The 23,304-nt window shown below is 42.7% G+C and overlaps 1 protein-coding gene across 1 annotated transcript in view; it reads left to right on the top strand.

Moving 5' to 3' along the window:
- anxa1a (annexin A1a) overlaps positions 1 to 23,304 on the top strand; it is a 37,156-nt gene that overhangs the window by 7,327 nt on the left and 6,525 nt on the right. Inside the window, exons 3-11 of the mRNA XM_043712125.2 lie at positions 4,240 to 4,333; positions 4,743 to 4,837; positions 5,010 to 5,123; positions 7,080 to 7,170; positions 7,267 to 7,346; positions 8,001 to 8,057; positions 8,143 to 8,236; positions 11,649 to 11,744; positions 18,676 to 18,734. Of these exons, the coding sequence (XP_043568060.1) occupies positions 4,240 to 4,333; positions 4,743 to 4,837; positions 5,010 to 5,123; positions 7,080 to 7,170; positions 7,267 to 7,346; positions 8,001 to 8,057; positions 8,143 to 8,236; positions 11,649 to 11,744; positions 18,676 to 18,734 (780 nt within the window). The remainder of the gene's footprint in view (positions 1 to 4,239; positions 4,334 to 4,742; positions 4,838 to 5,009; positions 5,124 to 7,079; positions 7,171 to 7,266; positions 7,347 to 8,000; positions 8,058 to 8,142; positions 8,237 to 11,648; positions 11,745 to 18,675; positions 18,735 to 23,304) is intronic.

Here is a 23,304-nt window from a genome sequence, read left to right as displayed (position 1 = left end):
TACCAGTGCTATAAAGTGCATGTAGGTCTACACATTCCATATATATTCAAGTAATAGTTGAATATTTTTTGGCTACTTTTTATGGTTAAATTTACGGGGCTGTCTATTGCAGGGATACTTCATTAGAGGGGCTGAAATTCAAGTTCGTCAAAATTCATACCATACTATTAGCAGAAGCCAAAGTGATGTGTAAATGAATAAAGGAGAAAAAAAAACGCAATTACAGTAATTCTGAACTCTTGGAGTGGAGTGTGACAGCTGGTGGACTGGAAGACCTGGTATGGAGTAGTATGGCCAGCAGACTGGAAAGCCAGAGTGGAGTGCAACAGGCAGGCACACTGACTCAAAATGTTGACCTGCTATCTGAAGAACTAGGGTCAAATTTTACATGGAGTATATGGAAAAGTCCAGATTTTGACCAAAAAATAGGAGGTTGCCTTTTACATCAAATTATACTACTGTATATACAGTAACAACAATGGGGACCAATTGAAGATTTAAAATTGTTTTAATGGTAACAAATGCTTCTTCCTCCTCCCACCTCTCCTCCCCACCTCTCTGTCCCTCCGCCTTTTCTTCCTCTCCTACCCCACTGTTTCTTTCTGTCTCTCTTCTACCACCTCCCCTGCCCCCGCCCCCCTCCCCCCACCATCCCTGGAATAATACACACAAGGTGTTACTGGAGGGGTGGGGGAGAATCTTGAATCTATTATGAGGGGGCAAAGTATTTGATAAACTAATGGGACTACAAGCAGACATCCCTAGGACTAGATAACCACTTGTATCCAAGGTTTGTAAAAGTGGCTAGACGTAGTGGAGATATTGGGCAAAATATTCCAGAACTTGCTGGATTCCAATAGTTTAGAAAATGTTCTTTGGGGGTAGAATGTGCAGTTGCCAACGGGGAACTAGTGGACTGAATATTTTCTGGAAATTCAAAGGTGCCACCTGAGATTCTTGAACAAGAAAAGATGTTGGAGTATTGATCAGTGTGGTTTAAAGATAGGTAAACACGAATAAGTTTGTTTGGCCCTGTATGGCAAATAATGATTACTCCTGGTCCTCTATCTCAATACCATATTCTTGCTTTATCCATATTTCCACTCTATGCCTCTGACCGTTCAAGAAAGATGTAATACTTTGATATTCAATGACTTGGCATCTTCAATTCTTCCTTACATGATCAAACTGTGGTATTTACTGCCAAAGATGTTTCTCTTTTTTTTTCCCCCTTAGGCCAGAAATGGTGTAGAATCTATGTGCCTCATGGTTCTGGCTTATTCAACAAGAGAAAACATTCCCTGCATCTTCTGTCTAGTTCTATTAATTGTGTCCATCCAATTTCCTCTCTCTCCTGAACTTTGACTGGGCCTGTATTTGCTAATCTCTCCTCATGACAATTCCTGATACCAGTCTAGTGAACTATTGCTGCACTGTATGGTCACTATATGCTCTTTTTGGAGGGAAGACCAGAACTCAGTACAATACTGAGGCCCTGTATAACTGCAGCAAGCTAGCCATATTTTTATCTTTTAATCCCCTTGCTATGAAGGTACTCTCCTTTTCTAATTGCTTGTTCTATCTGCTTGTTTACTTTCATTGGTTTTCAAGGACATTTAGAGCCCTTTGTGCAGCCATGGTTTCCCACATGAGTTGGTATATGAATATATTGTGGATATATGCCAAGTGTTTGCCCGTGCACAAATTGGCTAGATTGCTCTGAATTCTACTTGTATCCTCATGGTCAATCCCACAAAAGACAGTTGAATTAAAAAAGAAATTTAAGTTGGAAAGATGTAACTAGTCCATGGCCACAAGAATCAGTCCTAGGACTGCAACTATTTATTGCTTACATTCTTCCTTGGGAGTAAAATTACTGTATCCATATGCTGATGAGCAAATAAGTGGGAGGGAATGTTGAGGAGGACAGTGGAATCTGCAAGGGAATATAGATGGATTGAGTGGGCAAAAACTTGGCAGTTATTAATGTAGGAAAGTGAATTTATACAATTAGGTGGGATGAATCAAAAAGCAGATTTTATTTAAATAGACTAAAAATCTGGCTGTCTGTAAATATTACCATACAGGCATGTAGGTTATGGCAAATTAATTTTTGGCCCTTGTTTTAGATGGATTGGGAGTTTAAAAAGGACATGTGTTGCTACAACTGCATAGGATGCTGGTTGTTTGTCACACGTACCTAAACAGTGAAAAGCTGAGTCTTGTACAATTTTGGTCCCTGCTTTGGGGGAAAAAGTACAAAGGCTATTGAAGATTCACTAGGGTGATTCCTAGAATGAAGGGGTTGACTGTTTAAGAACAGCTTAACAGGTGTGACCTTTGAGTTTAGAAAAATGAAGGTGATCATTCCTACATTAAGATTTCCTAAATTAAAATCCCTCTGCCCAATTGTTTTGCCTACTTAGTCAACCCATTCCTATGACATTGCAGATTCATTGTCACCTTCACGTTTCCTCTCTCTTTCCTCATTGGAGGGCCTAACTGCTCAAGAAACTTCAATATGACAGCGTCTGTGGAAAAAGCAGAGTTAATGTTTCAAATCTAATGACCTTCATTTTTTTTTTCACCCGTGTTGGGTGATTCTGGATTCCTTTGTACTTTCAAGTTATAGTCAGGAATTCTGGAAGAGAATTTCATTATTTCCAAGCTTAATTGGTTGGCAACACATTGTCAAAGCACTTGAAGGCTTAGTGTGTGTGTGTGTGTGTGTGTATATATATGAATTTGATTAGAGATCAATATTTACATAGTTCAGAAATGTCAAATCTCAATCTGGGTTTAGATCCTAAATTTCTAATTGAACTGCCACAAAATTCCATTATTCCCCTAAACACAATGTTTTCTCCTTGGTTTCCCTAAAGTTAACACTAACCCTTGAAGGGGCAGTAGACTCAATACCGACCATTTTCTCTCCATAGATGCTGCCAGCCCTGTTGAGTTTCTCTAGCATTTTGTCTGATCTGTTCTGTTTACTTCAGGGAAGCAGGCCTACTGCTCAATCTTGGGGAGCATTCAATGCTTAAGTTCTTATATTTGTATCTCAGGCTTGAAATTTGGAAGGCAGAGCATGACTGCTTCTCAATTACTATAGTTACATTTTGCATATGTTACTACTTTGTGCACTACACACAACCTTTGACCATTTCAATGTTTCATAGGAAAATAACAAGCCATGGATATCTTCCTTTGCCTAGATTTTCTCTTGTCCCAGTGACCCTTAAGCTGCTTAACTCTAATTGTGCATAACCATGTTTGGGCATATGCATTTGGAATTAACAGCTGCCTCTGATACAACACCCAGCTTGAGTGCTTCCCATGTGTTCATCCAGTCAGTGATGTAATCTGCCTGACTACATCAGGGGACTAGTTCCTGATTCTTTACATTAAGTGTGGTGTCATTGGGAGAAAGTAGTGTACAAAGTTTTGATGAATAACAAATAAAACTCAGAACAAATATCAATTCTTCTCGAAGCTGGTACGAGCAAAGATGGATCCTTACTCTCCCTTGATTTCTAAAGTTTAAGTTGCTTAGTTATCATGGGTTCACCATATTTTATTCTGAGTTGCATTGTCCTCTAAATGGGCAAGCCAGGCTTTGTAGAACTGTCTGCAAAGTAACTCTTTGACTTCAACTTTTTTACATAAATGTTTTCATTCTGTGCAAATAAATGAATTGTTTGCCATTTTGGATATCTTCATGTATCAGTTTTCAGTGGTTGGAAAGTGATGAAAGCAAGATATCACTTCACTTTAGCCCAAATTTAGAAATGGAGCTAATAGACATAAACCTGCCATTTAGATGGAAAGACTTTGCCACCCCTGACACCTGCAGTGTTGACGAGCATAAGCATGCTAACAGGTGCACGGCCAATTTCAATCTCTTCCATGCCATAAGCTAACAACATTTGCCCTCTATCTTATGAACTGATAAACTAGTGAAATCTTTTTGTGAAATATCATGTTACCCCCTATAATTGGATCTTCCTAGAAATGTTACCTTTTTCTGGGCTTGAGTAGAAGCCAAACAATCTGCCTTGGGTAACTATATATTGTTCAATGTAATCTGAATTCTGACCTAGTTTGGGAAAGAGAATGCAAGTATATAACAAATTTTGTTTTTATGTACACTATATTAAACAGCAAATTAATAGATATTGTAGATATTTTTGATTATGAAATCATTTTCCTTTCTTTCCTTCCTCATTCTTCTCCACTCAGTACCCTTCCCCCAGTGGACCAACAGTTACTCCATTTCCTAACTTTGACGCAAGTGCTGATGCTGCTGCATTAGATAATGCACTCCAGGCAAAAGGTAAGCAATAAATTTCCTATTTCTCTTCCAGGGCAGAGTTTTTGGTAACATGCTAAAATTAGCTGTCATTAATTCAATTGCTGTTGATCTGAATATTTAATTCTACGTAGCATGTTTAGAGTTAGTTTTAATAGCTGAAACCTGGGAACCCATTGAGTGAACACTTGAAATTGCATGTTCCAGGGACAAATGCAATACTTCACACTCATTGATCATGGTTTCCATTTCTAAACCAAAGGAACTTTCTCCCAAGCCCAGCAGATGTGTCTGCTTTAATAAAGGGCCAATGTTCCCAACAACACACGGAATGGGTTTATTTTGTGCTTTACACTTCTGTAACCAGTCTATCTAATGTTTTATAGATGAATGGGAATGGCTGACTTTTTTCTTTTTTTGTTTCTTTTTCTAGGTGTGGATGAAGAAACCATTATAAACATCCTGACATCCCGCAGCAACTGGCAGCGTCAACAAATAGCAGCTGAATATCAACGAAGTGTAGGGGAGGTCAGCTCTGCAATGTCATGTTTTTCTCTAGCATTGGAAATGTTGAATAAGTTGTTCTTGTGCTTGGAAAAGCTAACTCTTGAAACCAGTATTTTGATTCCTTAAATTGCTTGACATGTCTAAATTTTATTTTTTTGAATGATATTTATTTTAATTATTTTTATTTCTGTAGCAACTGACAAAGGTCTTGAACAGGAAACTGTCTGATAAACTGGAGACTGTGGTCCTTGGCCTGATGAGAACACCTGCTCAATTTGACGCCAATCAGCTACGTGATGCTATTCGGGTATTTTTTTTTTAAATAAAGCAACTTCTTAGCCATTGGGACAGTAATCTTGGAGTGAATCGGGGAATAAGTGAGCAAATTGAATTCCCAGATTTGTACCCTCTGTGCACTTAAGCAGTAAATATCATGGAAGCAGAAGTTGCTGAAACACTTGTAAAATGCAAACTATAAATTGTGTGATTCATCTCGCAAATTTAGAGGATTGCAGCAGAAAAGTTGTTATAGCTTGATGCCAAGTTTGTGTGCTCAAACAGCATTGTGCTGAATCTCAATGGTTACAGTGCCCAAGGCCTTTCACCCTTCCATTGTGGGACCATGCTGGCCTACTGGGAGAGAAATTCATCTAGTGCTATCCACTAATTCCTCCTTAGCTGCGTGCACTTTTTTAAAATCTTTGTTTTCAGATAATCCAATCCCTCCTTAAATGTCATAATTGAATCTGTCTTCCTTGGGGTCCTGCAATTCAGGACAGCCATCAATCTTTTGACATTCATGGTATTGACATGGACCATGACCTTGGGTTGTTCTTCCAATCCCTACCCTGGGCAGCTGTGTCACTCCCAGTGTTATGGACTGTGTATTTTCCCTGAAGACCAATAGCCAGTAGTACCCAAAATGGAATTTTATGTGGTATCAGATGTTTCCTCAGTGCTGTCTGCTTGGTGCTCTTATTCTGTCTGACCATCCTTTCTGCCTTTTTAAATCTTTACCTGCACATCCCACTGTACATGGTTTCCATAAACGTCTCTGCCTTGAGGTGGCTCCAGCTGCTGTTCCAGATCCCAAATATGATTTTACTGTCTCTATAGATAGACACACTCCCTGAAAACATTGGCCACCCCTGGTCTCGTCCCTGACTTCCCCACTGCACTAGACCAAGCTGCCATTGCCATGACTTCTCCTTTAAATTGCATTTTGTTTAGTTCCTTTGTATGTACAGGACATTACCTCACTTCTACTTTAAGAGCTTTGGCTAACCTCAACCAGTTTTACTCAGTTTGGACACTTAATATTCATTTGACTTTGGTAAGCAAGGCAATGACTTAGTCCATACTTGTTGCTGATCCCACTTGAGCTCTGTTTATCCTGCAATTTGTCACTTTGCTAATATTTTCAAAGCTCACCCCTCATGCAGCTTTTCAATATTTTTCGCTTCCTTGAGGCTGTTTTGCAGTCATGGTTTTTTGTGTCCTGACTAGAGTCGCGTACGCTCCCCTCATGCTGAGTGTTAGAAAAGGCAAACACAAACAAAAGTGAATCATGGACTTTGCATACTAATTGATAAACAAAGTTTTCAAGTGTAATAGAAAAATGCTTCATTGCCAAACATCTAGCTCTTTAATCTGTAGTAGGGCAAGAACCATTCTTCACTGGGCTTCAGTGAATAGAGTTAAGTGTGACCTGCAAAAACACAGCAGCTTAGGCAGCATCAGGGGAGCAGGAGATCGATGTTTTGGGCATTAGCCCTTCATCAGCAATGTCAGGGCTTATGCCTGAAATGTCAACTCTCCTGCTCCTCAGATGCTGCTTTGCTTTTCTGGGCCCTACTTTTTGACTTTGATTTCCAGCAACTGCAGTCCTCACTTTCACCTAACCCCAGTGAATACAATTTATTCTCTGTCACTGGCCTCTAACTTTGTCCACTTTGCACTCATCATCTTATTTGGAATGTTGAAGGCAAATTCGCCAGGAAAGGATGAACTGGATGTAAAACTGGTAAAGACCACTTTATCCATTTTGTGCAAATCCATTTAATGTAGAGATGGCATTTGGGAATCTAAGAATATTTGATCAGATTTCAGCGGGATAGTTTGCTGTGTAGCTCAGCAGAGAGGGGTAGAATCACCAATGTGATTCTGTACTGTAATTTCTACGTGTCATCTTAAAGGACGACTTACTGGATTCAACCCTGATGTACCATTTAAATTGTATTCATGTCAAATTGTGTGTTGATAGGGTCTTGGTACTGATGAAGACTGTCTAGTAGAGATATTGGTATCTAGGAGCAACAAAGAGATCAAGGATATCATTAAAGCATACAAAGAAGGTAATGCATTTTGTGAGGGGTAATCTAAAGCAATAAAGGAAAAGCACATGGGTCTCACTTGACAGATTACTATTGATTTATGGTTTTCTTTTGTAGAATTTGGCAGTGAATTGGAGGACAAGATCAAGGGTGATACATCTGGGGATTTCCAAAAGGCTTTAGTTGCGCTACTTAAGGTAAAATATCTTTACAACACTGAAGTATATGTTCAAAATAGTCATGCTTTTTATTCAAAAGATTCGTAGCCTTTCTACTGAAGGAATGCTTTGTCTAATACATCAACATTAGCTATACATCAACATTACCTGCACTACTTATGAAGCCTATCCCTTTAGCGGAGGCAAAGTAAATGGCAATAAGACTAAAGCATCAACAGACTCAAGTTATTTATCATGGTACAGTCCTAAAACCAGGCACATAATAGAAATGGAATATCATAATACTGATTTTTCATGCCTATTAAAGCTTGAATGGGAGGCAATGTATATAATGAGTTTGCAGTTCCTAAACATAACCAGGATAGTTAGCTCTGTGTCCCTAGTTTGGGTAACTATCATTGGTGTGCAACAATGACAGTCCACCTTTAGGTATGAAGGAGGAAAATCAATGGAAATAGATATCCTTCAGAGGAATGACAGCCATTGCAATAACGTTTTGAAATTTGCTGCCAGACCCATTTGAATCCTTCCAAACTGTTTTGATTGAATTTGTAGCATCTTAACAAACAAAAGTTAGTTTATTTAGACTGTAAATTCTGATGTAATTCAAGGCTGATATTTTTTGAAATATTAAATTACATTTATCAATTTAAATCTTCTCTATCTTGTTAGGCATCTAGAGATGAAGGTTGTACAGTGGATCATGACCTTGCTGATAATGATGCAAGGGTGAGTTGATTGCTTTTGCTCCAAATTACTGTACATTCTTAGAAGTTATTTAATTGCAGGACTATAATTATACATTTTAATCTAGGCTTTATACGAAGCTGGTGAAAGAAGGAAAGGGACTGATGTTGACACTTTCATTAGAATTCTTACAAGCAGAAATGCTGCACACATGCAAACAGGTAAGGTAACGAAACTGTCAATACTCCAGTGAAAATGTTCAAGCTCTCCTAATCTAATCAAGTAAGATTTGTAAGTTACATCTTTAATTTAGGTGTTTAAATATTTACAGTAACACAATTTAGTTGTCAATACTTTGCTGATGCAACTTTTTTTTCAGGGCAATGCCTTGACCAGTCAGCCTCCTTGGCTTAAAACATAAAAGCCTGGCTACTGGCTGTCAACCAGCATTAATAGGAGTTGCTGTGAAGTGTACTGAATTGGTCCAATTACTAACCAATCAGTACTCTCCTCTTGCAATATAAAGGCTTGTTTCCCGTGAATAGATTTTGCAAGCTGTCCCAATTTGAGTGTAAGATGGAAACGTTTCAGGAAAGTTGTTTTAGCAATATTCCAGTTCTGTACCAAATAACTACTCTCTCTTCATTGAAAGAAGGAATTTCAAATAACTCTATATAAAAGTAATTGTGCATGATCTTACACTAATCTGTTCCATATTAAGAATGCTATCCTGAAGGAGAGAAGTTTGATATTGTCTCCTCTAAAGTATGACCCAAACATCACCTCGGAGGATCTCCCATCCACCGCCTCCAACCTCATAGTCCCACAACCCCGCACCTCCCGCTTCTACCTCCTGCCCAAAATCCACAAACCTGACTGCCCCGGCCGACCCATTGTCTCCGCCTGCTCCTGCCCCACCGAAACTCCTCTCCGCATACCTTGACACCGTCCTGTCCCCCTTAGTCCAAGAACTCCCCACCTACGTTCGGGACACCACTCATGCCCTCCACCTGCTCCATGATTTTCGCTTCCCCTGTCCCCAACGCCTTATTTTCACCATGGACATCCAGTCCCTGTACACCTCCATCCCCCATCACGAAGGACTCAAAGCCCTCCGCTTCTTTCTTTCCCGCCGTACCGACCAGTACCCTTCCACAGACACCCTCCTTCGACTGACTGAACTGGTCCTCACCCTGAACAACTTCTCTTTCCAATCCTCCCACTTCCTCCAAACGAAAGGAGTAGCCATGGGCACCCGCATGGGCCCCAGCTATGCCTGCCTCTTCGTAGGATATGTGGAACAATCCATCTTCCGCAACTACACTGGCCCCACCCCCCACCTTTTCCTCCGCTACATCGATGACTGTATCGGCGCCGCCTCGTGCTCCCACGAGGAGGTTGAACAGTTCATCCACTTCACCAACACCTTCCACCCCGACCTCAAATTCACCTGGACAGTTTCAGATTCCTCCCTCCCCTTCCTCGACCTTTCTATTTCTATCTCAGGCGACCGAATCAACACGGACATCTACTACAAACCAACCGACTCCCACAGCTACCTGGACTACACCTCCTCCCATCCTGCCCCCTGTAAACACGCCATCCCATTCTCCCAATTCCTTCGACTCCGCCGCATCTGCTCCCAGGAGGACCAGTTCCAAAAACGCACATCCCAGATGGCCTCCTTCTTCAAGGACCGCAATTTCCCCCCCGACATGGTCGACGATGCCCTCCACCGCATCTCTTCCACTTCCCGATCCTCCGCCCTTGAACCCCGCCCCTCCAACCACCACCAGGACAGAACCCCACTGGTCCTCACCTACCACCCCACTAACCTCCATGTACAGCGCATCATCCGCTGCCATTTCCGCCACCTCCAAACGGACCCCACCACCAAGGATATATTTCCCTCCCCTCCCCTATCAGCATTCCATAAAGACCACTCCCTCCGTGACTCCCTCGTCAGATCCACACCCCCCACCAACCCAACCTCCACTCCCGGCACCTTCCCCTGCAACCGCAGGAGGTGCAAGACTTGTGCCCACACCTCCCCCCTCACCTCCCTCCAAGGCCCCAAAGGAAACTTCCATATCCGCCACAGATTCACCTGTACCTCCACACATATCATCTATTGCATCCTTTGCACCCGATGTGGCCTCCTCTATATTGGGGAAACGGGCCGCCTACTTGCGGAGCATTTCAGGGACACCCGGACCAACCAACCCAACCACCCTGTAGCTCAACATTTCAATTCCCCCTCCCACTCCACCAAGGATATGTAGGTCTTTGGACTCCTCCATCGTCAGACCACAGCGAAACGACGGTTGGAGGAAGAACGCCTCATCTTCCGGCTAGGAACCCTCCAACCACAAGGGATGAACTCGGATTTCACCAGTTTCCTCATTTCCCCTCCCCCCAGCCTGTCTCAGTCAAATCCATCAAATTCAGCACCGCCTTCCTAACCTGCAATCTTCTTCCCGACCTCTCCGCCCCCACCCCAGTCTGACCTATCACCCTCACCTTGACCTCTTTCCACCTATCACATTTCCGACGCCCCTCCCCCAAGTCCCTCCTCCCCATCTTTTATCTTAGCCTGCTGGACCAACTTTCCTCATTCCTGAAGAAGGGCTAATGCCCGAAACGTCGATTCTCCTGTTCCCTAGATGCTGCCTGACCTGCTGCGCTTTTCCAGCAACACATTTCCATCCCTAACAATGAAACAGTCCAGTACTATACTAATGTTGAAATCTTGGACTCCAAGCCACTACAATCTTGCTAAATTAGAGCTTTGAATATAAAATCAAAATTGGCAGTTTACTAGCTAAGAATTAATCCAATGATTGAGTAGAACTAAGTTATGCAATGCATAGTTTAAATGAGACTTGCATAACTCCAACTAGATACTTTGTATGCTGAGATCAGAAGTATTAAGGAGATCAGGCCAAATAAGGGAGGGAACAGCTGAACTGAGTTAAGTTCTGGAAAAAGTAGTAAATTTTGGAAACTAAGAATATTCTAATTGGGCTTGAGACTGCTGGAAAGAAGACTGAAGTATTTGGATGAACTCCGCTCAAGGTTGAGGGGGTGGAATGAATTCTTCCTGCTTCCAGATTTCAAATTGGCAGAGTAGTTGGCCAGCTGGCAAAATGAACAGCAGTAACTCTAAGTGACTTTGATACACTTGCTGTAGTGTAAACTGGTCTAACAATTGTTAGAAATGCTTTTTGAAAGTTATCTGAATATACCATCATTTTAAAAGTTACAAATCACACAACACCAGGTTAATGTCCAACAGGTTTAATTGGAAGCACTAGCTTTCAGAGCACTGCTCCTTTATCAGGTGGTTGTGGCGACACCACCTGATGAAGGAGCGACGCTCCAAAAGCTAGTGCTTCCAATTAAACCTGTTGGACTGTAACCTGGTGTTGTGATTTGTAATTGTTTACACCTCAGTCCAATACTGGGGTCTCCAAATCATTATTTTAAAAGCTATGATTTTTGTAATCAACTTTTCTACAAGTGAAATGTGGGAAAAATTTCATACTCCTGACACTTTGCAATTTTAATGGCAACTTAACACTTTGATCTCATTGAGAAATTAATTGATTTTGTCCTGTTTTATTTTTTATCTAGTGTTTGAGCGATACACAAAATATAGCAGTCATGAGATTGGCAAGGCCTTGGATCTTGAACTGAAAGGGGACATAGAAAATGCTCTCATATCTTTGGGTATGTGAAAGATTATCTAACCTTCTGTTGATGTTCCATTTCTTTGAATCCGTGCAAAGTAATCCACACTTTTTTGTCACTAAATCATTGGTCATTTACTCCTAAGAGTTGTCGAATTTGAGATTGTTGGTGAGCAACCTCGAACGAACAAATACTAATCTCTGTTGGAGCTGGAAGTTTGAGCTCTAGTCTTTGAGTAACAAACATAAGCACTAATTCAGTTTGGATTTCAGACAATGATGACTAAGCACATAATTTTCACAACCATTGATCAGATTTCCAATACCAAGTACTCCGTATTAGTGATATGTACAAATATATCCAGTTTTGAAGATTCACTTTTGATAGCAGTTGGTTAATGATTTTTAGTTACAAATGCAAATAGATATTTGCATTCCTCCAGACAGACTGAAGTGGTGATATTTGCATCAACCAATTAAAATAATTGGGTTTTCTTCCAGCGATGAAGCGGTGATTTTACTTGTACTCTTGTTGGCACTGAAAACAGTTATAAAGTAATCTGTTGAAACGCTGTAGCTTGGTGTAGTCTCTCTTCTGGACGTCTTGTAGTCACCTGAACTCTACAAGTTCAACTACTTCAGAGCTTGAGTTTTGTCCTTTTTTTTTCTTTTCAACATCAATCTTTTTCCTTAAGGTTTGACCTATTCACTCTTCTACCTGATCTCGCTGTTAAACACAGACTACAAAATCTTGTCAAAGGTCATCGCCAACCGGGTCAGGTCTGCTCTGGGATCGGTGATTCACCCTGACCAAACCTGTGCTGTACCGGGCAGGAAGATCGCTGAGAGTCTTGCGCTCCTCAGATACGATCGCCTACGTGCAGGACAGGGGGGTGGACACCTGCCTCATCAGCCTGGACCAGGAGAAAGCCTTTGACAGGATATCGCATACATATATATGAGAGATGCCCTCTCCAAAATGGGCTTCGGGGAGGGAATCGCTAATTGGATCAGACTGCTCTACACCAACATTGTCAGTGCAGTCTCAATCAATGGGTGGGAATCAGATAGCTTCCCAGTCAGATCTGGAGTTAGGCAGGGCTGCCCTCTCTCTCCTGCCTTGTTTGTGTGCTGCATAGAGCCATTTGCCGAGTCCATCAGGAAGGATGCGAGCCTGAGAGGGGTGACTATTCCTGGCAGCGGGGGCCTGCAGGTTAAGGCCTCCCTGTACATGGATGACGTCGCCGTTTTCTGCTCGGATCCGTTGTCCGTGCACAGACTCATGTGCATCTGTAACCAGTTTGAACGGGCCTCAGGGGCCAAGGTAAACCGAGGCAAGAGCGAAGCCATGCTCTTTGGGAACTGGGCCGACCAATCCTCGATCCCCTTCACCGTCAGGACTGACTACCTGAAGGTGCTGGGTATTTGGTTCGGGGGGGCTGGGGCGTGCGCCAAGACCTGGGAGGAGCGGATCTGGAAGGTGAGACAGACACTGGGCAGGTGGGAGCAACTGTCGCTCTCCATCGTGGGTAAAAACCTGCTCATCAGGTATTGTTATACGTGGTACAGGTCTGGCCTATACCCAGAACCTATGCCGCCGCAGTCACCCGGGCCATCTTCCACTTCGTGTGGAGATCAAAGATGGACCGGGTCCGAAGAGACGTAATGTACAAAGACCGGTGCAATGGGGGGAAAAAACACACCCAATGCCACCCTCACCCTGATGGCCACCTTTGTGTGTGGCTGCATCAAGCTGTGTGTGGATCCCCGGTATGCAAACACCAAGTGTCACTACGTACTGAGGTTCTACCTGTCCCCGGTGTTGCGAAGGATGGGCCTGGCCTCGCTGCCGCAGAACGCTCCGAGTAGTTGGACCGTTCCGTACCAACTGTCCTTCGTGGAGAAGAAATTTATGAAGAAAAACACCTTTGACCACAAGTCCATCAGGAAGTGGTCAGCACGTAGTGTCCTTGAGACCCTTCGGGAGGGCAGATCCTGTCGAGCGGTTCCCTGAGCAGACTGTCAAAGCCATTTGGCAGAATGTCTCATCGCCAGAACTTTCCAACAAGCACCAAGACATGGCTTGGCTGGTGGTGAAAAGGGCTCTGCCTGTGAGATCCTTTATGCATGCCCGGACACTCTGCCGCACCGCACGCTGCCCTCGAAGCGGCTGCGGGGGGGGGGGACGAGACTGTCACACACCTCCTTCTGGAATGTGCCTATGCAGAGGAAGTCTGGAGAGGAATGCAGTGGTGTTTGTCGAGGTTCGTCCCAAGCAGCACCGTGACGCGGGACTCCGTGCTCTACGGCCTGTTCCCCGGGACGCACACCGAGACGAGCATCAACTGTGCCTGGAGGATCATCAACTCGGTGAAGGGCGCTCTCTGGGTTGTCCGAAACCTGTTGATCTTCCAGCTGAAGGAGTTGACCCCGACTGAGTGTTGCAGACTGGCACATTCCAAGGTCCAGGACTACGTGTTGAGGGACGTGCTGAAGCTTGGGGCAGCTGCCGCCAAGGTGCGGTGGGGAAAGACCACCATGTAACATCTGCCTGCCTAAGAAGAACAGGGGGCCCACGCAGTCATTTGGGCTCCGCTGGCACCTCAGCTCAATGTAATCGCACCAACCTGTGAATAGCAATGATTACTCTGTTTCGATACGCAAAGAAATGGAATGTTTACAGAAGGATGGTATGTCCAATTGTATAGATCAAATATTTATGAATAAAGTGTATTTTTGAAATAAAAAAATTCACTCTTCTACCAGTATTTTGCACTCTTCTAATGCTTTTAACTATTACCATTTCTTTTGCCTTTTAGTTCCATTGTGTATATTTGAGTATTTACTTTTGGCTACGTTTTCTATTCTAGGACTTTACCTCCTTCCCCACCTTTTTCGATAGTAAAACACACCCAATGTCTAGTTAAAAGACAAATGAATCTTCAGCATTGATATGAACCCTGTTTTTCTGTTCAAACGTTGCCAATCTGAGAATTTCCAGTGTTCAGTATCTTGCTTTTTATAACATCTTTAAGCTACAGCGTTAACTCAATGCATAGGTGGCCATGGTGTGAGAACACCAATTCTTGTTCTGTAGCATAGAAGTTATCATATTTAACCCCTCTCATTTCTCTAATCTTTTGCCTTCAGTCCAATTAATTTACATGATAATGGTATTGGCGTACATAAACATGCCTTATGTTTATTCTTTAACCAAGTCAGCATTAAACTCCTGAACAGAAAGTGCTCAATATTGTCAAGCTGTAAGTATGTTCTGTCATTGAAGACCTAAGCTGTAGGAACAGACAAGCCATTCAGCACTTTGAATGACAAAGCAGACTAATATCCTGGCTGAATTGAATCCTTAAGTCCACTTTTCTTTTGGTTATAACCTATTAATTTTTTTTCTTTTTTTTTGTTTGTTTGTTTGGAAGTCCTATCTCCACCTTAAATACTCAATGGCTCTACAGCTCATAAATTCCACAAGTTTACTACTGTCTGACAGAGTCCTCATCGCATGAGTGACACCCCTGCATACCTCACTCGGTATGCTCTGGTTCTAGACTTCCTGCAACAAATAGCCTTTCTGCATCTGTTAACTCTACCAATATTGATACATAGCCTCTGTCTTCTGTACTGATTGTAAGGAATACTGGTTTAACCTCTCTTCTAGGGTAGTCCCTCCATAGTTTGGATCAACCAGTAAGCTTTCTCTAGACTGCCTCAGTTGCCAGTATATGATCTTTTTTGGTAAGGGGCTTAAAACTGTTGACATTGTAGCTGTGGTCTGACCAGTGCCTTGCATAGGTTTAGCAAGATCTCTACTTTGGACTCTAGTCCTTTTTTAAGGTAGGCAAGTAGAAACCTTTTATCTATCATCTGATGAGTCTGAAATAATAGCATTTATTTGTGCATGAGGACCCTCAAACCACTCTACAGATTTTATGCAATCTCTTCCACATCCCACCACCCAATTTAAATGCTGTTCACTCTTGTATTCTTACTACTAAAGTGCATAACCTCATTTTCCCAGACTTTTTCATCTGTCAGATTTGTGCTCCCTCGTATAACTTGTCTATAAAATCCCTCTGCAAACTCCAATCATCCTCATAATTACTTTCCAACCTATATTTTCATCTGAAAACTTGATTATAGTATATTAACTTCCTGATCCAAGTCACTTATTATGATAACTGACCTCTACAGCACTGTTACACGTTGCCATCCAGAAAAATGCCCCCCATCCCAATGGTTTAAAGATGATCTAGTATGGTAATATGCTAAGAATGGTAAGAAAAGAGTTATTGGGTTATTTTCTTAGTCTTCTATGCAGTATCTCATTGAATTTCCAGGAGATGTGCGGTATATTGTCTTAGTTCTCCTTCATCTATCCTGCTTGCTCCACTGTTCTAAAATGTATCTGATGATTTTCTCTACATGAAACCACGCTAACTGTGCTTATTATGTACAGTACAATCTCAATTATCTGAACAAGACAGGCAGGGAGTATTTTGTTTGGATAACTCTTCTATTGTAGGAAGTGGTGATTTGAGTGCTGGTTATTGGAACATGCCTTGATTATCCAGTAATGCTATACCAGTTTAACCATCAATGTGGTTTGTTGTTTGTATTGTTGTTTTTACAGGACCTTGAGCTCTGATGTTCAGTAATTGAGGTTGTACTGTATTCCTAACTGTTGTTTTTATTGCCAGTTGGCCTAGAGTTACTTTCTTGTCCCTTTTTTTTTTGAATAAGTGATATGTTGAAGTCGCAGAGGATTGGAAAACTGACAATCAGAATCTAAAGATTTTTGGACAATCATTACCAGTTTCCCACCAAGTTACTTAATTTTAGGATGCATCCCATCAGACCTGAGGAACAAGTTGATTTGCCTCATTTGACTTCCCCATTACTTTAAGTGATTGTGTTTTTACGCTACCCCTTTTTTTTTTTTTGTCCCTGATCCAGTATTTCTGAATGATTTCTGTGGCTTTTGCCACAAACTGATGAGCGTTTATTTGACAATTCTGTCATTTCTTCATTTCCTATTTTCCCAAGCTTCTAGTGGGCCTAATGTTCAACTCTGCATCTCTTCCTTTTTTTTCAAATTTTCAAGAATTATTTTACTCTCTAGCTACATGAGTCTATCAATGTCCATCCAAATCAAGGACTTTCGAACCTCTTTTCATTGAGGTAACTGCTTGTGCACAAATTGCAATATGGCAGCAAGGAGCCTAGTAAAGTGGAATTCCATGAACATCAAGTGCTTTGTGTGAGGTGACTATAGGAAAGGGTATGGTGAACAAGCTATTGACTGGCTAAAGCTATAATTAGCGCCAAGAGAAGATGGTGGTTATTTGGACTATCACTAAACATTTTGTTCTTTAGGATAATGCCTTAGGCCCAACCATCTTCCACAGTAGTCCAAATGATGTATGTTCACTGTTTGCACAGAGCTTATCGTGGCTCTTTGAATACTGACTGATTCAGTACCTATATGCAGTAGAATTGTTGTCTTGAATTGGTAAGTGGCAAATACAATTCAGGCCATGGTGCCGATAATAATTTCTTTGACATTACAACATCTACAACATTACTGATATATTTCTCTCTCCTCCCTTTCCAACCAGCCTACCCGCTCCTCCTTCTCCCAACCACCATTACATATGCTGCCACCATTAAAATATTGGGCATTACCAATGCTCCGACTAAATTGAACTGGGCCAGCTATACACACTATCTCTTGCAGAAATTCTAAACACCTGTTTTTCTTACAAAACCACAACTGGATACACTCTAAGCACCTTCATCAAACGTTAAGCTCAACATTGGTAGGCCAAAGCAGTCCACTTGAATATCCCATCTACTGCATTAACACTTAATTCCTTCACTGTTGATGCATAGTGGCAGCAGTGTACCAACTACATCATGCCTTCCACACCCATGCATCCTACCTAGAAGGACAAGGACACCAGATACATAGACATATGATCCTATCTTCCTCCCCCAGCCTCGTGCTGCTCCATCCTGACTTGAAAACCTATCACTGTTCCTTTTCACTGAGCTGATTACTCTTAGAATTCCTGCTTCCTGCCAGAAGATAAACACAACTACCTCTACCAGTAATGCTCAAGTATGCTTCATCAAGAAATTAAGTTCTGAGACTTCTTGCTTTGTGTTTTTTGTTCTGTTGCAGTTAACGCTTCTGCCTCCAAGGGCATACTGTCTGAAACACTTCTGACTAACAGATCAAATCCACATCAAGTAGTAATTTACACGATTACTGCACTGCTCTTTATAGGCGTGGTTGGCAGCATAAAGGACTTTTTGACATGAGCTTTTTTCAACTCTTCTTCGTAAAGCATTCCTGTGGCTTGTAGCCCCCGGAAAATACTTCAGTAACTGGCAGCAAGTCAATTGCTTTTTTTTTTCTTTCACTGCATTCTTAGTATTACTGCTCTCATCAGGAGACCAAACGTTTAGACTTAGAGTTTGTTTTCAATTCTGTACCTTCACATTGTGATGTGGCAACCAGACTGAAAAATCTCTGTTCACATTTAGAATAATGCAAAGCTACTTCACTTTTTATTGAACCGTACCCAATTCATTTTTCTACTGCAACTATTGTTACTGGAATCTAATAAAAGTGCCCTCTGCAGTACTTTATAAAAAGTATCCTGTAACAGCCTTTCCTTTCTCCAACTGTAATGAAACCATTGCATAGGAGAAAGTGAGGACTGCAGATGCTGGAGATCAGAGTGGAGCTGGAAAAGCGCAGCAGGTCAGGCAGCATCTGAGGAGCAGGGGAATTGATGTTTTTGAGCATAAGCCCTTCATCAGGAATTCACAATGAAGGGCATATGCTCAAAACTTCGATTCTTCTGCTTCACAGATGCTGCCTGACCGGCTGTGCTTTTCCTGAAACCATTGCATGAAGTTCACTGAATTTTTTTTTTTTTTTTTTGACACAGTACGATGCATTGGAAACAAACCGGATTACTTTGCTGAAAAGCTGTATAATTCCATGAAGGTGACTATCTGTTTCTCCGGCTTTAAGTGAACCTATGGTGAAATGTATTTTACTACGCATTTGTGTGCATGCACGTGGCACTTATTGAAAGAAGTGACATACCAAGTGATTGTAGATGGTTTTTTCAATAACCTAGATTTTTAAAAAAATGTTAATGAAGAAAAACAGAGTGGTGAGGGAAAGTCTGGGCAAAAAAGAAGCCATCACTACTTATAGTTATTGGATTAATTTGCTCATTAGCAAAATTGGAAGCCGCAACAATAAAAAGGACAATACCAGCAAGTTCTTGCCAAAGGACAGTTGCGACATCCCTCTTGGGCAAAAGAGTCAGGTCGAGGCCTGAGGATTACTGCATTTCTCAAGCAAATTAAGATGGACAAGTACCAAATGACTTCCAGAATACGGCTTACTACACCAAAGTTTTTCTGTTGAAGACTGAAATAGACTTTAAGGACATGTCTGTTTTGAGCAAGGAAGGTACTAGCAGCAGAAATTTAATGCAGGGCAATGGGATATCTGTATAAATAATAACTATTTAAATAGATGAAAGAAGTTGCCACTAATCCACAGGCAAGTCTCCCCACTTACAAATCTGGACAGGATTATGCCTTCACTCAAGTGTAGAAGGTTCAGGGGTGACCATATTGAGGTTAATAAAATTGAGGACCATAGATAAGGTGAATAGCAGAAGTCTCTTTCCTAAGGTATGGGAGTTCAAGACTAAAGGGCACAGTTAAGGGGTGAGAGATTTGAGACCTGAGGAGTAACCTTTTCAGAGGGTGGTTTGTGTCGAATGGACTGACTGCAAGTGGTAGATGCAGGTACAGTTACATTTAAAAGATGTTTGGATAAATCCATGAATAAGACCCTTGAAGGGATTTGGGGTTAACTTTGTTTGGGAAACATTGGTCAGCATGGACCAAAGGGTCTGTTTTTAGTGCACTCTGAACTAAAGGGAGACAGATTCAATGGCACTCCCACATCAACCTCTAGGTTGCAACCAGGTGAATATCCTACCCTCCTTTTTCCCATCCAATATCTATGTTAAAAGAAGCCAAATTAACCAAATTGGTATTAAAGGGTGAACTTATTAGCCACAAACATGAAAATAAATAGAATTCAGTATAAAGATTAGAAATGTAAACTGGGTGGGGAGGGAAATCTTAGATCCTTTATTAAAGAGTTCAGAATAGATTTATGAAGATGTTCCTCTGATTGGAGGGTTTGAGTGATAGAGGCTGGGGCTACATTCCCTTCGGTGGCTGAGGGGTGATCTTTACAGGTTAATAAAATCATGACTGGTGTGAATGGGGTATATAGGTAAGTCTTTTCCAGGGATGGTGGGAAGAGCTCAACTAGAGGGCATAGATTTAAGGTGAGAGGAGAAAGATTTAAAGACAGGAGGGACAATATTTTTCACGCAGTGTGGCAAGTGTATGGAATGAGTTGCCAGAGCAAATGGAGGAAGCTGGTATAATTACAACATTTTAAAAGACCTATAGATAGGTAGATGACCAGGGTTTAGAGGGATATGGGACTAAATTTATATAGGAGATCTAGTCAGCATGGATGAGTTGGACTGAATGGTCTGTTTCCATGCTGTATATCTCTAGACTAAACCTGAATTCCATGAAGACTAAATTGCAGATATTACCATCCAACATGATGGTCACAAATAGTGACTCACTTTAGTTTAAGATTCTTGGTTATGTAAGATAGCTGACAGGTGTTAACTCATTATTGTCTTCATTGTTCACTTCACTGGCTTACCTGGCTCCCAATATTCTTGGGAAAGCATCTTTACTTGCATCACCATATCTATTCTGGATCAATGGTGCTGGAAGAGCACAGCAATTCTCAGCATGCTCCTGCCCCACTGAACTCATCTCTACCTACCTCGACACTGTCCTATCCCCTCTAGTCCAGGAACTCCCCACATACGTTCGAGACACCACCCACGCCCTCCACCTCCTCCAAGACTTCCGTTTCCCCGGCCCCCAATGCCTCATCTTCACCATGGATATCCAATCCCTCTACACCTCCATCCGCCATGACCAGGGCCTCCAAGCCCTCCGTTTTTTTCCTCTCCAGACGTTCCCAACAGTACCCCTCCACCGACACTCTCATTCTTTTGGCCGAACTGGTCCTCACCCTTAACAATTTCTCCTTTGAATCCTCCCACTTCCTCCAGACCAAAGGGGTAGCCATGGGCACACGTATGGGCCCCAGCTATGCCTGGCTACGTAGAGCAGTTGATCTTCCGTAATTACACCGGCACCACTCCCCACCTCTTCCTCCGCTACATTGATGACTGCATTGGCGCCACCTCATGCTCCCGCGAGGAGGTTGAGCAATTCATCAACTTCACCAACACATTCCACCCTGACCTTAAATTTACCTGGACTATCTCTGACACCTCCCTCCCCTTCCTGGACCTCTCCATCTCCATCAGTGATGACCGACTTGACACTGACATTTTCTACAAACCTACCGACTCCCACAGCTACCTGGATTACACCTCTTCCCACCCTACCTCTTGCAAAAATGCCATCCCGTATTCCCAATTCCTCCGCCTCCACCGTATCTGCTCCCAGGAGGAGCAGTTCCACCATAGAACACACCAGATGGCCTCCTTCTTTAGAGACCGCAATTTCCCTTCCCACGTGGTTAAAGATGCCCTCCAACGCATCTCGTCCACATCCCGCACCTCCGCCCTCAGACCCAACCCCTCCAACCGCAACAAGGACAGAACGCCCCTGGTGCTCACCTTCCACCCTACCAACCTTCGCATAAACCAAATCATCCGCCGACATTTCCGCCACCTTCAAACAGACCCCACCACCAGGGATATATTTCCCTCCCCACCCCTCTCCGCCTTCCGCAAAGACCGTTCCCTCTGTGACTACCTGGTCAGGTCCACGCCCCCCTACGACCCACCCTCCCATCCTGGCACTTTCCCCTGCCACCGCAGGAACTGTAAAACCTGTGCCCACACCTCCTCCCTCACCTCCATCCAAGGCCCTAAAGGAGCCTTCCACATCCATCCAAGTTTTACCTGCACATCCACTAATATCATTTATTGTATCCGTTGCTCCCGATGCGGTCTCCTCTACATTGGGGAGACTGGACGCCTCCTAGCAGAGCGCTTTAGGGAACATCTCCGAGACACCCGCACCAACCAACCAAATCGCCCCGTGGCTCAACATTTCAACTCCCCCTGCCACTCTGCCGAGGATATGGAGGTCCTGGGCCTCCTCCACCGCCGCTCACTCACCACCAGACGCATGGAAGAACAACGCCTCATCTTCCGCCTCGGAACACTTCAACCCAGGGCATCAATGTGGATTTCAACAGTTTCCTCATTTCCCCTTCCCCCACCTCATCCTAGTTTCTAACCTCCAGCAATACGATCCCCTGACGTGTCTGGACTTGTCCGACCTGCCTAGCTCCTTTTCCACCTATCCACTCCACCCTCTCCTCCCTGACCTATCACCTTCATCTCCTTCCCCACTGACCTATTGTACTCTATGCTACTCTATCCCCACCCCCACCCTCCTCTAGCTTATCTCTCCACGCTTCAGGCTCTCTGCCTTTATTCCTGATGAAGGGCTTTTGCCCGAAACGTCGATTTTGCCTGTCCTCAGATGCTGCCTGAATTGCTGTGCTCTTCCAGCACCACTGATCCAGAATCTGGTTTCCAGCATCTGCAGTCATTGTTTTTACCTCACCGTATCTATTGGCTATTCTCAAGCTATGACCTTCACAGTGCACTAAACCACAAGTCCACTGATAAGGTAAAACAATGTTTCCAGTTGGGACATCATTCACAGGAAATGGCTTTCTGTCATGTTGTAGTCAGCATCTTGCTACTTCAGCTGTAATGTTACTGACTACTTTGTTTTGATTTGCATCTCTAATCTTTGCAGCTTTTGAAAGGTTGTTTTTTAAATTCTTTGTGACTTGAGATGTTGTATTCCAGAGTTCCTATGATCACTGCGAGATAATTGCTGAATCTGCAGTTGCCATTTAGCTAGTCTCCTTTTCTCTTAATTACTTCAAGTTCAATGTGCCTAAATCTGGGGTTATGCTTGAGGATATATGCATAAACATGTAGAGAAATCTCTTTGAAGGTGGCAGCTGGCTAAGCAGATGTATTGGATTCTAAGGATTTAAGTACAGTACCAACAAGCTTTTAAACTGGTACATAATACTATGGCCTTGGACAGACTAAGATCTAGGTCAGGCAGCATCCAAGGAGCAGGAGAATCGACGTTTTGGGCATAAGCCTTCTTCAAGCAGGGCTTATGCCCGAAACGTCGATTCTCCCGCTCCTTGGATGCTGCCTGACCTACTGCACTTTTCCAGCAACACATTTTTCACCTCTGATCTCCAGCATCTGCAGTCCTCACTTTCTCCCAGACTAAGATCTAGTAAACTACAGTCTGTGAAGGCTTTGGGGAGTATAGTAATGACTTTAAGAATGGAATGAATAGACAGTTTCTACAAACTTAGGGAAGCATGAGTGGTTTTCTTGCATAGAAAGCAGACTGCTCCTTAAAATGAAGGGCTT

This window comes from Chiloscyllium plagiosum, unplaced genomic scaffold (assembly GCF_037043375.1).
Source record: "Chiloscyllium plagiosum isolate Xiang-an unplaced genomic scaffold, Cpla_swu_hap1 HiC_scaffold_2, whole genome shotgun sequence".
Classification (NCBI taxonomy): domain Eukaryota; kingdom Metazoa; phylum Chordata; class Chondrichthyes; order Orectolobiformes; family Hemiscylliidae; genus Chiloscyllium; species Chiloscyllium plagiosum.
This window is presented reverse-complemented; position numbering and strand designations above follow the sequence as displayed.